The sequence below is a fragment of the Clarias gariepinus genome, chromosome 27 (assembly GCF_024256425.1).
Source record: "Clarias gariepinus isolate MV-2021 ecotype Netherlands chromosome 27, CGAR_prim_01v2, whole genome shotgun sequence".
Taxonomy (NCBI): domain Eukaryota; kingdom Metazoa; phylum Chordata; class Actinopteri; order Siluriformes; family Clariidae; genus Clarias; species Clarias gariepinus.
The window spans coordinates 18,011,025-18,028,070 of NC_071126.1; the positions used below are offsets into that span (position 1 = coordinate 18,011,025).

A 17,046-nucleotide genomic window follows, 5' to 3' on the forward strand; every position below is an offset into this window, starting at 1 on the left:
GCTGTGATTAATATGGGAGCACGCAGTACCCCTCATTTCTGCTCTCTGAGAGAGCTTAGCCAATCAGCTCTCTCTAGACCTCCGGCTGCGAGAGGTTACAGCGATCTCTGGATGATAGGGCGAGCTCTTTACCACTGCGCCACTCGCAGATTAAGATATTTAGCCTATAACAGAAAGTAGCCAGCATTCATGATTATACAATTTCTTCGTATGCAAACATTGATTTCACTCTCTATTCTGTTATCATGTATTCTATTTTTACAAAGAGTGGTCTTCTTCAATTTAAGACCTTTTCAGGTTTTTATAATTTTTTTAATCAACCAATCACAGTCCTTGAATTGCTGCATCATTCCTAGCATCGGGGTCAATCACGCCCCCTCACTAAGATAAATGTTTTTGGACTTTCCTTTCTCAGAGTTGTTTTGAGAATTTTCCTAAATCACTTTTAGTCTAGGACTTTTTAAGGTAAGATAGGAGCTCTTTGAGAGAATCCTAGGAAGCTTGGTGAATACGGGCTCAGGTTTCCCATTTAGACATGAAAAGTGCCTTATACTCTCAGAAGAGAGGCGTGCAAAGATCACTAACTTTTCCGATATGACAACATATCGTGATCCGCCTGAAAACAGTAGATCGACGTTTAAGTGTAGTGTATTAGACTAGAGAGGTATCTTACCTTTTAATCTAGCCTTTATTCACTGCAAAGAAAAAAATTAAACGGGGAACTCGGATTAAAAATGCGAAAGAGACGCAACTAAGCGCAGCAAACTTACTGACTGGTTTGTTGTTTGACGAGCCCAGGTGATGGCCATGCAGCTACTGAGGCAGAGATCTATTGAACACACATGCATACGTAAATAAAACAGATGTCAATGCAAATAACCTACCATTTCTATATTTCCTTATACTATTTCAGCTACTTTCGGTTTAATGGTTAGATGTCATATCCTTAATGAATTTCCAGATCGTTTTGTGGACATTTTTGAGCGAGTGATTGTTAGTGGACATTTTAATCCGAAAGACGTTTCCTCTTTTTGTCGTCTTTGAGGGAAAGTCTTGTTTGGATTTGCATTAATAGTGACCTATTGTTTATGTAAATTATTTGGTATTGGTTACGTGCGCGTGTGTTGCTTCGATGATAATCCTGCAATAAATATTAGTTTAGGGGTTGAGTCAGCTTTATTTAATGCTTGAGAAATATTTAAATTATAAATTTATTAAATATTAAAATTTTTCGGAAATGTTAGGAATTAATCAGGCGGAAAAAATGAATAAAATTACTTCAAAAAATGAGACCGTAATTTTGTTTGTTTATTTATTTTACTGTCATAATTCATCACAATATGTTGTCATATCGGGAAAATCCTCGATTTTAATTAATTTTTTCTCTTTTTTTGGTTTGTTTTTCTGATATCTTGACTTCGATACCGGTTCCGGAACGGTACTTTTTTTCCAATACCAATTTTGTAAGATCTACTTTTTGTAAGATTACGGTGCGTATCTCTGTTTTCACTTCTCAGCTCCATGAAACGAAACGACTGACCAGGTCAACTGACCATCTGCTTTAGTTTGAGATACTAAAGCTTTAAAATTGTAACAAACTACAGCAAAGTTAACATTTTAAATAAAACACACTAGATGAGTGACATTTACACGGATTGTTCTGTCTAGTACAAGATTTCTTCAGCTTTAAAAAAGATAAAAGTTCACAGCTGCAAGTGTATCAAGTTATGGAACGTGGTAAAGCATGGCACATTTCAAACCTTAATGATCATATAAGGAGCATTCGAGCCAAACCGGGACTCGTGATGGAATTTCTGGTGAGTGAAGGCGTAAGACGTATTGACGTTTACAGAGACTTCAGTCAAGCACAGTATGATGATGAGACTCTGAGCCGCAGGAAAACATTTAAATGGTGCAAACGTTTTAAAGAAGGCTAATATCTGTTTGATGTCAGGGGAAAAGAGCTTTAACCTATCTAAATCTGGGTGCTGCAACGTTTTCTTTCTTTCTTTTTGTTTCAGCAACCATTAAATTGTTTCACTAAAAAGTTTAAAACCCATTTACAGCAACTCGAAGTGTTGTGACGTGTCTTATGGAGGAATATTATCGCACGTGAGGATTTGCTCCATCTTTGTCTTATCTGAGCAGAGAGAGTGAACACACTCCCTTCTATCTTCAGTTCACAGGATATCAGTGATCATATAAATGACTGTGAATGAACGATGACTTCGCCGCTCGCGTTCACCTCCTGCATGCTAACGCCTTCACTTTCATTTGTTTCTCTCGCAAGCTAATTCGCCTGGTTCACCATTTACAGAAAAGCGAGCGTGTGCCATAAGCAGTGCTGTTTCAGTGTGTTCATGCACAGCTCTGTCTGGTAATATTGATAAAGAAAAACGTATAAAAGACAATCTGTTTGTAAAAAAAAAATAAAATAAATGAAGTGTTCTGTCATGATTTCATTGACAGTCTATGAAATATTAGGAATTAACCCGAAAAAGCAGGTTGGGGGAAAAAAGATAAAACTTTTAGACAAAAGTTCTAATTAGCTTTTTTTTTTTTTTTGTAAGTGTTTTAAAAATAATATCCGTATTGGAGGCGTCCTGTAAAAATATTGCGTACATCATAATTCACTATATCGTTATTACATTGTCATATTGCCAAACCTTCCTTTTTTTCTTTTGATGTTTTATAGAGACAGTAAAATATTAATACTTTATCTTAACACCAAAAGAATTTAAAAGAGACATTTTACATCATAAACCCAGGTGTATGAGTTCCGCCAGCTCCTCTGTTCCTGCAGTTAAGATCAGATTTACTGTAGCGTTTAAGATGTACAGGTGTTCGTATACGATCACACTCTGTATATTTCTGTAGACACACTCCAGTGTTAAACTCATTGACTTCAGAGTGACAGACGTACTCACGCGGCTGCTGTCGCAGACTTCCCCGGAAGAGCCGCCGCGTCAATGCAGCGTTTCTCAGCGCTGGTTAGAAACCCAGAAATCATTTCTAAACTCTATTACAGAGACCGATATCACTTCTATATCTCTATCTATTACCCTTTAACTCCGTCTCGCCCCGTCTCTACGTGTACGTTTAGGACTTTATATATCTGTCGTGTGTTTGTGCTGTTTTTCCACCGCGGGGTCGTGCGTGGTCCTCTGTGTATCACGTGGGGTCATTAGCGACTCGCCTGAGGGGTAATTAGAAGGGGGAGGTGAAGGAAATGCACATCCCATAGGCAGCACCACGTATAGAAAGGTGATTTAATTAGTCAGTAATGTCCATCAGGGCGCCCCCCCGAGGGTCAGGAGAGCGTGTCGAGGCGTGTCGAGGCGTGTTGAAACGTGAGCGACGAGCTACTAATGAGCTCCACGGACGAGTGTGTTTTTAACTTTAAATATGACTTGTGTGCAACTTCTTGTTTAAAGCTGAAAGAAATTATTTCAGCCAATAAGATTTCGATATCATGAGAAATCAGTCACGACATGCTGTTTTGGATCTTGTGGTAGATATTTATAATTATTGTTTTTTTAATTGTTTTTTTTTATTTTTATTTGACAGGACGTAGACTATGTGGTGTTTAAGGTTTTGCAAGCTGTGTGCATTTTGAATGTTTCTTAGTGTCAAATGTTTAATTTTAAAATTTAAAATTAATTTTTTTTTCCCCCTGAAAAATCCTGGTGATCCCTTTATACACATCAACGTCTAACTAACCTGTTTATCCGCTATAAAATAAAAAATACACAAATAGCCCCAGGATCTGCTCGTCCTGGATTATTGTTGTGTTTTTAGACTGAATCTTATTTTCTTTTTTTTCTCTTTCTTTTCAGGAAAAGGAAAGCCGACTCTGTTGATGGAGTTTCTAAGAAGCAGAAGAAAGAGGAGGAAGAGGAGAAAAAACAGCTGGAGATGAGGCTGAAGGTCTGAACCTTGAGATCAGAGTTGGCATCATTTCTTTAGTCCGGCTCATTCGTTTAGATGTGACGTGATACTTTACTTCATATTTAAATAAAATGTAATGTTTTTGAACCAATTTTGAGCGTATACATAAAAAATAAATGCCACTCAGATTGAGATCGGTGTTTAACATGAAATTAATCCTGATGTTGGAACAAAACATGCGTTTCCTTTTAATAATCATTGGGATCGAGTCATTTATACAAAATGCAGGGTTAAAAAGTTGCGCACACATTTTTTGACAACACTTCTGTCAATCAAACATATTTAATTAGACTGTAACACTTATACTTCTTTGATAAACCTGTTTTACTTTGATGCCTTTTAAAAAAAGATTTTAACTAAGTAAATCTAAATTTAGGATATAAAGTTCTTAGGAAAAAAGTTATCTTAATCATTTTTTTTTTGTTTGAATTTTAAATAAATAAAATCAATTCTTGCCAAAAACACAGCCGTAGCAGCTGGCATGGCGTTAAAAAAGAAAGGAAAAAAATGCTTTTAAATAAATGTCTGGTTTATTGTCCCTCCTTTAGAGTTCCCATAAATCTTATTTTTTCCCATAAAAAATAATTTTATTAGTAACGTCTCTACTGTTTCTGTTTGATTGCAGGAGCAGAGCCAGTTGATTTGGGGGATTAAAGACAAGCTGAAGAAGTACTGCTCGACCAACGACATGAAGGAGCTTCTGATCGCCAACGGGCAGGACGTTCCCTCAGGGGAAGCCAACGTAAGACCTGAAAGGAAAATAAAAATCTATCTAAGCGACTCATTCATCCAATGAATTTACATGCATTTAAAGGTCCTGTATTTGACTGTCTTTCTAACAAGTTTGCACGGGTCTCAGAGCGCACCCAAAATGTTGTTTTAATTCACTACCCCTTCAAACGCACCATTTCAGTGTCTCTGTAAATAAGCTACTGCTGAGCCACGCCCCCAGCATAAAACAGCAGAGCTGAGCAACAAGCTTGGGGGAGGGTCTTTTCTTATATGATGTCACAATCAGGGGAAAATCTGTTTTGCTTGTTTTAATCCAGGCCAATACGAAAATGTTAAAAGGGCAGAAAGCTGGAATTTGGAGATCCTTGAATGTCGAAAAATGACAAAGTTAATTTTAATAATAGGTTTTAGTGATGGGTGCCCTTTAGGTCATGCGCTCCTGAGCTATTAGAGTCTGTGTTTTTTATTTTTTGTTATTATTTTAAAAAGTTTGTGGTTCTCAGTGCTGCTCGTTTCTCCCTATTAAATGAATACATGTGTAAATAAGGAATATGAATCACTGTGTCATGCCTTTATAGGAGGGGTTAGGGTTAGCATCACTTACCACCTTGAAGTTAATTATTTTAAAAATGTTCCCGTTCATTTAGGTTTTTTAAATTAATTAATTCATTTTTATTAAATAATAAAACTAGGGCTGTCAATATTAGCGTGTTAATGTATGTGATTGCTAAAAAAATTAAGGCATTACTTTTTTTTTTTTCCTTTTTTCTTTTTTATCATATGACCAAGTTTGACCTTAATGGCCTTCCATAATGACCGAGCATTTACCCGGCTTTGTGTGATAATGGCACGCTTTTATGAGAAGAAATTAAATGTAAGATGTGGAAGTGGTGGCTCACATGGCTAAGGCTCTGCTTTGTTGAATTTTGGATCTGAGGATTCGGGTTTGAGCTTCGCCCCCTTCCAAGAGATTTTAATTTAAGAATCATTGGTAAATGTTAATGTTAGAGATATTATAAAACTGTATAATCCGTTTCCTCTAACCAGTTTGTCATGCGTTTCTTTATTCCAATACACGTCTAATTATCAAGATTAAACATTGTGATTAATCACGATTAATCACAGACTATGACTGCGATTAAAAATTTTAATCAATTGACGGCACTAAATGAAATAAAAGCTCACAAAGACAGTTTCATCCTGTTTATCTAGTACGTAAATTTTTTCCAATATAAACAGTATTCAGAATTACTTCTTGATTGGTTTAAAGTAATTAACACCTTCTGGCCAATCAGAATCAAGAATTTAGGTGTAAGGAAGACTATCATATTAAGAGTTTTTAATTGAATCTAACATTGAGATATCGTTCGGTTTAGACAACACTTGAATAATTATCACGTGAGATGCTAGAGTCGAGATCGTGATGGTGCTTGTTTGTGCCTAGATCCTGGACCGTCTGTCAGACTGCATGGCTTTCGGCGTGTTGAAGCCGTGTGAGACGTGTCAGGGTCAGCTCGTGTTTAAGAGCGACGCCTACTACTGCACAGGAGACATCTCCGCCTGGACCAAGTGTGTGTTTAAGACTCAGACACCCAACCGCAAAGACTGGATCACGCCGAAGGTCAGTTCCCGTCCAGAACGTAGAGGATGCCACAAAACGGTGTGACCCGGTATACGTGCATGCAGGTGCGGCTTAGGATCAGAGTTGAGAGCTGTTACATTGCTCTGGTTTGTTTTTTTTCCCATTTAAGGAGTTCCATGAAATTTCCTTCCTGAAGAAGTTCAAGTTCAAGCGCCAGGACCGTTTGTTTCCCAAAGAGCCTCCAGCTGCTACTGCTACCGCTCCTACCTCGTCTGCGGCTGCCCCTGCTCACGGCTCGGCTGCTTCCGGCGCCTCCAGCTCCAGTTTTCCGACCGAGCTCCCTACGGAAGTGAACGCAGGTCAGAGTCTCACCTCTAACAGGCTAAATTTGAGTTATTTTAATTTAAAAACATTTTTTTTTTTTTTTTACTAAATTCAAACACTAACCATGATGCAGCAATCTGCATTCAGTGAACTTAAAAGCTGTCCAGAGCTGTGTGTCTGTCTCTAAATATTATTTTCACTCTTTCTAGATAAGCCACTGACTGGGCTGAAGGTGCTGACTCTCGGGAAGCTGAGCAAGAACAAGGATGAGCTGAAAACTGTAGTGGAGGAGCTGGGAGGAAAAATCACCAGCACTGTTAATAAAGCCACCTTCTGCCTCAGCTCCACGAGTGAGTGTTTGTATATACAGTGGAACCTTGAATTGCGAATGTTTCCCAAGACGAGCAAAAATTTAAAATAAATGTTAACTCTGTAAACGAGCGAGGTCTTGAAATACGAGCAGTATTGTGGGTAATCATCTCTCATCACCTATATAGTCAACATCTGTGTTGTCGCATGTACTGTTTACTATAACACTGTGATCTTGTGTGTGTGTGTGAGTGAGTGTGTGTGTGCGTGCGCAAGTTAATGTTTCATTTTTACTTTAATATTTTGTATAAATTATTTTTATGTGTTTGTGTTGTGGAAAGAATTCTTAGCGTCTGTTATTTCTTATGGGGAAATTCGCTTTGATATACAAGTGTTTTGATATAAAAGCACACTTTTGGAATAATTTACGCTCGCAATCCAAGCTTGACTGTACGTGTGTGTATGGTTACTTGTTAACTCGACAAGCCAGGATATTTTTAAATATTTCCTATTCACACTTATTTGTGCGCTGGTTTTGCATTCTTGATTCTGATTGTATGGAAATGAATTACTTAATTACTTTCTATAATAGTGACAACATGCTTACGCTCATGTATACCAAGTGATATTTTTGATATTTATGCATTTGTTGAAATTCATGAGTCTCCAGCATCAGTCTTTTGTACCAGTCAGATATAAAAGCTGTAACGTTTTATTGTCTTAATTTATTTTTCTCTCTCAATATTGTAACAAGCTACAGTTACTCCGATTCATCACATCCCTCCATCACTGATTATTTTCCCATGACGCCCCATATTTCCCACTTGAACTGAGGGTGAACGATCTGTAAAGGAGTGTGTGCTGTCAGAGTAGTCATGTGTGTGTTGTGTTTTATTTCAGAGGAAGTTGAGAAGATGAGTAAGAAGATGGAAGAGGTGAGGGATGCCGGCATTCGTGTCGTCGCCGAAGACTTCCTGACTGATATCAAGTCCTCGGGCAAGGCGCTCCGCGAGCTCATCTCCCTGCACGGCATCTCGCCCTGGGGCGCCGAGGTCAAACTCGAGGCCCAGGCTTCATCGGCGGCCGCAAAGTCCAGCGGAGCCACCAAAAGCTCGGGAAGAAGCAAAGAGGACGAAGGTAGGGAAAGGGGCTGCAAGGTCTGGAGTGTTAAAAATGTTATAACTGATAATGTTTGTTTTGCATAATAATACTCTGTAGCTTACATTAACTTGTACACCACAAGCTGGTTAACGTTCTGGAAGAAAAACTGCCAGTCAGAATCGATCATTACGAGCTCTGTTGCCAGATTGGGTGGTTTTCTGTTAACCTGGCTGCTTTTTTATCGTCTTTGAAAACCTTCAAATGTTCTACTGTGACTAAGTCTTACCACCGTATTTTCCTTTAGGTCTTCCATAAATATTTATCACTTTTACATCTTCGTTCGCTAAAAATGTAATCACTAGTCCCGGTTTGACTTGAACGTTTTTTCTTATATGTATTTTGTTTATTGTGTATGTCTAATTGGTTGGGATTGGAAAATCTTAATAATAGCTAAACAGTACTTATAGTACAGTATATTATCTCGTGGTTTCTCAGGCAGCAGCAAGTCGAAGAAGATGAAGCTGACGGTTAAAGGCGGAGCAGCAGTAGATCCGGACTCAGGTCCCACACATTTTTCTTTCACTCGTTTTTTTCTTTACACTTTATTGTTTTGGCCCGTCCGGGTTTAAACAATGTGTTGTTGTGACTCAGGTCTGGAGGACTGCGCTCACGTGCTGGATCAGAACGGGAAGATCTACAGCGCTACACTGGGCCTGGTGGACATCGTCCGTGGAACAAACTCCTACTACAAACTTCAGCTCCTGGAGGACGACGTACAGAAACGGTGAGGGACGACACCGGGTGTGTCCGATTGAGTTCTTTAATATTGTAGGGGGGAAAAAATATTCGCTTTTGTCTGTTTTGTGTAGTATTTCTCTATAGCTCCCCTCTTAACTTGCACTGTTTCTTTTTGCTGTCTTTGTCTTTTGTTTTTGTTTTTCTTCCCTTCCGCATCTTTGCCTGTCTTGCTTTTCTCTGTCTTGGATTCAGGATTTAAAGGTGCTTTATTGGCATGACAAATATTTACATCAGTATTGCCAAAGCTTAGAGATGAGGCACAAGAAAATAACAAGAGTAGATAGTAGAAAAAAAAGAAAGGTATAGAAAGAGTAATAATAAATAAATGTATATAAAGTAAGAGTTCAGACATTTAGTCAAAGATAAAGTGACTCTTGCCATAATCTGAAAAATTAAACATGATCAAATTTGTTTTGCTTAATATTTCTCTGTAGTTCATCTCTTAGGATGTGCTTCAAAAAGTACAGGGGGTGCCAATAGTTTTTCTGCTTTTCTTAATCTTAGAAAAAAAACGCTATTAATGATGAATAAATAATAAAAAAAAACTGCAGGGATTGATTATACATTTATTCAGCACGTGTATTTTAAAGAAAAGAGACATAACGTGGTGGATTGTGGGTAATTTCCCCAGGCAAACCTGCACCGCCTGGTTAGTGTTGGTGGAAACGAGTGTGTTTTATTGTGTCGTGTTGCTCTCAGGTACTGGGTGTTCAGGTCCTGGGGTCGAGTTGGGACCACGATCGGAGGAAACAAACTGGAGAAGTTTTATGACAAGAACTCGGCCATGGACAACTTCCGCAGTGTGTACGAGGAAAAGACGGGCAACTGCTGGACCTCGAGCAGCTTCACCAAATACCCTAACAAGTTTTATCCTCTGGAGATTGACTATGGGCAGGTGTGTGTGTGTTTGCTTTTCATTGGCTTTTCATCGCTCTTTTCCCCTCATCGTCTGGCGTGAGTCTGGTCCATATGCTAAAGTGTTCAACCTCGGGTTCTTTATAATTCTCCCTGCAGGACGAGGAAGCGGTGAAGAAGCTGACCGCCAGCAGCGGCACCAAGTCCCGACTCGCCAAACCGGTTCAGGAGCTGATCCGCATGATCTTCGACGTGGAGAGCATGAAGAAGGCCATGGTGGAGTTTGAGGTGAGCGTTTGATAGGCTGTGGCGTCTTCTTCACCAGTTACTTGGGTAATGACTGTGAGGAAAACGTCAGCCTCTTTCACACCTCTTTCTCCATGTGTCTGGGTCTTTCGTCATGTCTCTCTCTCTGTCCCACTTTTGGTCTCTTTCTGTCTTCTCTTGCCATTCCTTAGGTCTCTCTACATCTGTCTTTGTCTTACTTTCTTTTTTTTCTTTTGTAAATTTCTTTATCTCAGCCTCTCTTTGTTGTCTGTCTTTTTTTTTTTTTTTTCCCGTCCGTCTTTTAGCCCTGCTTGCTTTTCTGTGTTGGATTCAAGATTCAAAGGCGCTTTATTGGCATGACAAATATTTACATTCGTATTGCGAAATCTTAGTAATAAGTCACAAGAAAAAAAACAGTAATAAATAAATATATATAAAAATAAGAATCCAGACATTTTAGTCAAAGGTAAAGTGAGTCGTGAACATTTTGTAAAAAAAAAAAATTAAAACCCATATATACATACATGTACATTATTATAATAATATTAATAATAACAGTGATTAGTGTGTGTGAGAGATATGGTGTGTGTGTGTGGTCACTCGCTGCCAAGTGGCAAGTGTGTGTTTTACTTTCTCTCTCACTTTTCCCCCTCTGTCTGTCTCTCATTGGCTTTTTCCCTTTTTTCTCACCCCTGGCCTTTTTTTTCTTCCATCTGTTTTCTTCCCTCTTTTTTCTTCTTCTCTATTTCTCTTTTTTTCTGTCTTTTTTTTTTTTCTTCGTCTCTGTTGCTCTCTCTCCCTCAATGTATTTTTTTTCCCCTCCGTCTGGCCATCTATATCTCTTTCTCTCACTTTTCCCCCTGACTCCCTCTTTTACTGACTTTTTTCATTTGATGCTCTCTCTCTCTCACACACTTTCTCCTTTGTTTCACTCTCTGTGGCTTTTTCCCCTCATTCTCTCTCTCCTCTTTTTCTCTCTTTATTCTTCTAACCCTCCATCTGTCTCCCTTTCTCACTTTTTCTCTTCCTCTATTTCTCTTTTTTTCCCTCTTTGTTTGGCTTTCTACATCTGACTCTCTTTTTTTTTTCTCTCTCTCTCTCTCTCTCACTCTGTTTTGCATTAACCACATTAGCTTTGTCTCAGCTCTTTGGTAATGTAAATCTCTTCCCACAGATCGACCTGCAGAAGATGCCTTTGGGGAAACTGAGTAAGAGGCAGATCCAGAGTGCGTACTCTCTCCTCACTGAGGTCCAGCAGGTCAGTGTGTTCGACACGCCCCCTCTGGCAAATTAGGCGACATCACTGCTGCTGTGATGGTACAGGATTGCCGTTTGCATAAGCAGAGAGTGATGATAATCTTCTGGGTTGTTTGATTTGTCTGTCTGCATATCAGGCCGTGTCCGATAGCGCTCCTGAGGCTGTGATTCTGGACCTGTCCAATCGCTTCTACACTCTGATCCCGCATGACTTCGGCATGAAGAAACCTCCGCTGCTGAGTAACCTTGACTACATTCAGGTAAGGCGTGGGAAATGAGTCAGGATTCATGACGTGTGTTTGTGTGGAAGGGCTGGGAAATGGAGGAGTGTTATGTATAAGCATTAAAAGTGTAAGAAATGGAAAAGATCTTTATTATTTTCAGAGTAAAACAACAAAGAGATTGTGTTAAATAATAATCTTAATGAAATCTTAAGTTGCAGATTTCTCCATATACAGGGATTTAATGCATTTTGATTTTAAATTAAGAAATGTACAAAATGCTAAGGTTTCAGATTGGGTATCAGAATTTACAGTTTTATATGTATGTACAATATTGTACTGATTTATGTATGTACTGATATTAGAGCATAACAGCACTGGGACATTTCATCTATATGCATCACAGGTGGTTCTAGTAATCGTTAATTGCACAAGGCTTCGGTATTCGAGTTGCCCCTTGTGAATCACAGCCGTGCTAATATTCTGCACAACAGCACGCCCTCGAGTATTGATATTGCTTTTACATTATTAAAGGTGCCTTATGTTTTGTTTAACCTTTCCCTGTTTCTCAGGCCAAAGTGCAGATGCTGGACAACCTGCTGGACATTGAGGTGGCGTACAGCCTCCTGCGCGGCGGAACCGAGGACAACGAGAAGGACCCGATCGACATCAACTATGAGAAGCTCAAGACAAAGATCGAGGTTTGCTCATTACTGTGTAAAAAAAATTAATCTCGTTAAGCTAGCGCGGAGTCCTGAGTATATAGTGATGGCGATGTTGGTGTGCAGGTGGTGGATGAATCGTCAGAGGAAGCCCGGATTATTCGACAGTACGTGGCGAACACGCACGCCGCCACGCATAACACCTACACCCTCGAGGTGGAAGAGGTAGGAGGAGTTATACTAAACGTGTATGTTTAGCGAGTACATCTTCCCATAGCGATATTTGTGCAAAACATGTGATCTTGTGTCCGTTCAGATCTTTAAGATCGAGAGAGACGGGGAGTACCAGCGTTACCGCCCCTTCAAAGAGTTACCGAACCGCCAGCTCCTGTGGCACGGCTCGCGCGCAACTAACTACGCTGGCATCCTGTCTCAGGGTCTGCGCATCGCCCCGCCCGAGGCTCCTGTGGTACGTACACAAAGACGTGCATTAGTCATGTACACGTGAGACAAACATGAGAGCTCTTTCAGTACATCCAGGGGGTGGAGTTGGACCTGATCAGGCTCCTCGTTTAGCAAATGAAGACAATGTTGTGTGCATAATTGTGTTTGTTCTTTGATGTTGCACTTGTAGGAGGAATTAGATCAGGTCCAGCTCCACCCACTTGATCTGCTGTAGTCAGTGGTGTAGTCGTTAGCACTGTGGTCTAGGGTGTTTAGCACCTCCAGGGTCAAGGGTTCGATTCCTGCGTCGGGTTTGTGTGCTTGGAGTTAGCATGTTCTCCCCGTGCTTGGTGGGTTTCTTCTTGGTTCTCCGGTTTCCTCTCACAGGCCAAAGATATGCTGATTCCAAATTGGCTGTAGTGTGTATAGAAGGTAAATAAATGAAAACGTAGCTCAGATTTTAACCTGCTTTCACACTTTGGTAGCTGGTGATTGATAAGAAACTTGACTAAGCTTGATCCGAGTTTTAGCTTTAACACTGATAAAGAAGGAATAAAAAGAAAGTTAGTAATGAAGGGGGCGATGTAGCTATCGCTGTAGTCTTGGAGATAAAAAAAAAAAGACAACAATTTGAGCTGCACTTGTGATTTGATTGTTGAGTAGTTAAAGTCCATGAGGCTACTCGTAAACTTTACAAAAACGGATGTTATAATTAGTTACATTTATTGACCGGATTGGATGGATAGTGGAAAAGACAATAAAATACGACCAATCCTGTAACGAATTTTTGCCTTGAAGGCTGAGATTTTGCCAGGAATTTGCCTCGGCATGCGAAGGATTTTCAGCATACAATAAAAGCTGGCTAAGTTGCGTGTGCAAAACTTGTTTGCATCAGTGGGGAACCAAGCAAAGCCAGTTTACATATATTTTTTTTTGCATTTTGTGCCAGATTTAGTAAAGGCTTTGCACCATGGGGCCCAAGAATGTTAGCCGGTAAAGAAAAGGGAGCCGCTCTCAGTTTTGTTTTTTAAGCTGCCAGTGCCAAGTGGAATTATAAATTTAAGGTTAAGTGAGGTTTAATATCCATCTTATATTTCGCTTCATTTACATGTCTCTTCGAAATGTTTTGATTGTTTTTAGATGCTAAAATATGATTATAGTGTTGGAAATTGGTAATATTGAATTGGCTTTATTGAACAAATTATCTGCATTCACATTATGCAATTCATGACACTTACTATCGCCTTAAGAATTCTAATAAATTTATTAATTAATTTTATTAGTGGTACATGCGAAGCAAAGTTTATCTCTCAAGCATATTATCCTTTATTTTTTTTCCCCCCTAGTGAAAAAATTTTGGCACGTAACTAGTCCCATACCATTTGTTGTAGACCCGTGAAAGTGGTGCCAAATCGTCTGGCTTATTCAGGAATGGGGTGCCATGACTTTTCTAAATGAGACCCAAAAAATCCCATAGACTTAACGTTGAGACCAAATTTGACGGATTCTAGCGAAGAGCAAGAATTTTCTAGAAATTAAAAATTTACCACAATTGAAAAGCTATGCGAGCTGAATTAGAACATATCCCGCAGGAGGTTATAAGGTGTACCCCTGGGGTGCAAGAGGTGCCCAGATTTGCCCCATTGACATATAATGGGGAAGATTCTCCCCATTGAAACAGGAAATGCTCCCAGTTGCATTATTTTCCATGAGTGGATTAATCTTTATTGGACACATTCAATACCCTTCTCGTTTTGTTTCTCGTGCTCCCGGATTCAACATCTTTACCGGTGACGCCGAGCCATCTCTCCTGTTCACCATTCCATACATTCACAATAACACAGGCTTGGACACTCATACATACATACATTACTGACATTGTCTATATGTGTATATATTGTGTATATATCGGTTGTTGGTGCACCTTGTTTATTTATCTGTTTCATTTAATACACTTTGGTTTGGTTTTGAAGTTGTTGTCGCGTGTCTATCCTTGCTCCGCGAAGATTGCGCAACACCGGAAGTAAATAGATAAATAGCCCGTGTATAGATTTAAGACCACGTTTTATTGTAATTAGCTTAAAAATAAAACCTAAGCGTTACACGGTAACTTTCATAGAAGTTTTAAAACTAAACCAAACTGCGGATCTCGTTGTCATGGAGAGACAAGGTTTGCCACGGCAAGCACCACTAACAGTTTCCTTAGAAAATGTACCTCTCTAGTTAAATGAATTAAATTCATACACCAATGTTTATACGATTGCATGCATTTTTACACATTTTTGTCCTCCCCCACCTCTCTTGAACTAATTTTCGGTGTCGTTTCTTTCCCATGTGGTTTACAGACAGGTTACATGTTCGGTAAAGGTATATACTTTGCTGACATGGTGTCTAAGAGTGCAAACTACTGCCACACGTCCCAGGCGGATCCCGTAGGCCTCATCCTGTTAGGAGAAGTCGCGCTCGGCAACATGTAAGTCACTTTTGTTTCCATTCAGATCATGATGAGTGATTGTGTTAGTCAGGTTGTATAACAAGAATGTGTTGTTTTTGTTGTTAAAGGCACGAGCTTAAAAAGGCTTCACACATAACAAAATTACCGAAAGGGAAGCACAGTGTGAAGGGTAAGAGCTCCTGAGTGTTAGTTGTTTAAATACTTTTTAAAATTTTTTTTTAAATAGAATCTGAAAAATTAAATGCTTCTGGTTTGCTTTGTTATAGGCTTGGGAAAGACCGCACCTGAGCCCAGTGCGACGGTCTCTCTTAACGGAGTGGACGTGCCGCTGGGCAAAGGCGTCAACACGAACATTGACGACACGAGTCTGCTTTACAACGAGTATCCTTCCCACCGTGATCATTTGTTATTATATTTACTTAAAGATATATATATATATATATATATATATATATATATATATATATATATATATATATTAGGGCTGCAACAACTAATCGATAAAATCGATAATTATCGATAATGAAATTCGTTGTCAACGAATGCCGTTATCGATTAGTTGGGCTGCTCACGTCACTGAGGCGCGCGACCATAAGATGCACAAATACACACAGATACACAGCCGCTCGCGCAATGGAGGTTACAGAAAAAAGCGCGCGCCCCGAGTCCTCCAAGGTATGGGAGTGATTTACATTAAACGCCTCTAAAAAGACGGTAACCTGCACGCTATGCAAGACCGAGCTTTCATGGCATGTCATGCACGAACACTTAAAGAGAAAACATGTTGGTGTTACGGATAGCGAAACGTCAGCAGGGTCAGTAAAAACTGTATCTCTCTATCGTGTAAAAGTTGAAGTGCTTTAAGTTTAAACTGTTTGCTAACTTCGGGACAGTCGCGCTAGATCTGTTCACGTGCTACTCGCTAGCATTACATTGCACAATCACCGCATGAGCAATAGTGATTAGTTAAATGATGCTATTTTAGATTAATTAATTTAAACGGTGCGAATAACAGTAGAATATTACTTTTAGTGATTGTTGTGGTTTTCAGCGAATGCAAATAACAGTATATTTGTGGCTATTAACAATGTTTGAGAGAAATGGTAATATTGTGTATCTGGAATGAATTTTAGATCTTTAAGTCCATCTCAAAAAAAATTGGAGCAGAAACAAAGGTGTTGCGTTTATATTTTAGTTGAGTGTGTATATATATTTATACTGTATATATTATATACTACATTTAATTTAAGGTTTAAAATGTCAAAATTAAAGATTATTAAACTCTTTATATGGCTTTTGCATTTTTTAAAGTTTATTTTTATACATAAATAATACCCTGATTTTTTTTTTTAATATATAGTTATAAGCAAAATATCAAATTAAAGAAGCTGTTAGGTCTTATCCGATTAATCGATTAATCGAAAACATAATCGCCCAACTAATCGATTATCAAAATAATCGTTAGTTGCAGCCCTAATATATATATATATATATATATATATATATATATATATATATATATATACACACACACTCAACCAAAAAAGAAACGTCTGTAAAGTTATTTGGATTTTTACAACATTATTGTTGAAATACAGTCCTGAAAAAGGGACGTTTCTTTTTTTGCTGAGTATGTGTGTGTATATATATATATATATATATATATATATATATATATATATATATGTATATATATATATATATATAATGTTGTATATATGTATATGTTGTATATTATATATGTTGTAATACTAACTTAAAAGTAAAGTATGCTTTTCAGTAGGGAAAACTGTTTTAGTGCAGCATGATAAAAGCACTTTAAAACAGTTAGTGTAGCCTTGCACTCTTACAAATGTATAGTATTTGCGTTCAAGTCAAACCGGGATTTGTAATAAATTATCTGGTAAAAATGATTGCCGTTTGTCAGGAACTGGATATGAAAGCCCGCCGCTACTGGGTTCACTCTCTGACTGCACAACGTCAGATCAAAGAAAGTTTTTTTTGTGGTTTATGAAGAAATGCGAAAATTTCCGTGTAAGGTTTTCAACAATACATTTTTATTTTTATTTTGCCTTTTTCCGTATTTTCCTA

The 17,046-nt window shown here is 38.6% G+C and overlaps 1 protein-coding gene across 1 annotated transcript in view; it reads left to right on the top strand.

Moving 5' to 3' along the window:
- parp1 (poly (ADP-ribose) polymerase 1) overlaps positions 1–17,046 on the top strand; it is a 29,128-nt gene that overhangs the window by 10,261 nt on the left and 1,821 nt on the right. Inside the window, exons 5-22 of the mRNA XM_053489464.1 lie at positions 3,837–3,927; positions 4,574–4,690; positions 6,125–6,301; positions 6,432–6,621; positions 6,796–6,936; positions 7,796–8,032; positions 8,492–8,557; positions 8,648–8,780; positions 9,494–9,689; positions 9,809–9,937; positions 11,091–11,174; positions 11,311–11,433; positions 11,967–12,095; positions 12,183–12,281; positions 12,373–12,525; positions 14,846–14,973; positions 15,063–15,124; positions 15,222–15,336. Of these exons, the coding sequence (XP_053345439.1) occupies positions 3,837–3,927; positions 4,574–4,690; positions 6,125–6,301; positions 6,432–6,621; positions 6,796–6,936; positions 7,796–8,032; positions 8,492–8,557; positions 8,648–8,780; positions 9,494–9,689; positions 9,809–9,937; positions 11,091–11,174; positions 11,311–11,433; positions 11,967–12,095; positions 12,183–12,281; positions 12,373–12,525; positions 14,846–14,973; positions 15,063–15,124; positions 15,222–15,336 (2,370 nt within the window). The remainder of the gene's footprint in view (positions 1–3,836; positions 3,928–4,573; positions 4,691–6,124; positions 6,302–6,431; positions 6,622–6,795; positions 6,937–7,795; positions 8,033–8,491; positions 8,558–8,647; positions 8,781–9,493; positions 9,690–9,808; positions 9,938–11,090; positions 11,175–11,310; positions 11,434–11,966; positions 12,096–12,182; positions 12,282–12,372; positions 12,526–14,845; positions 14,974–15,062; positions 15,125–15,221; positions 15,337–17,046) is intronic.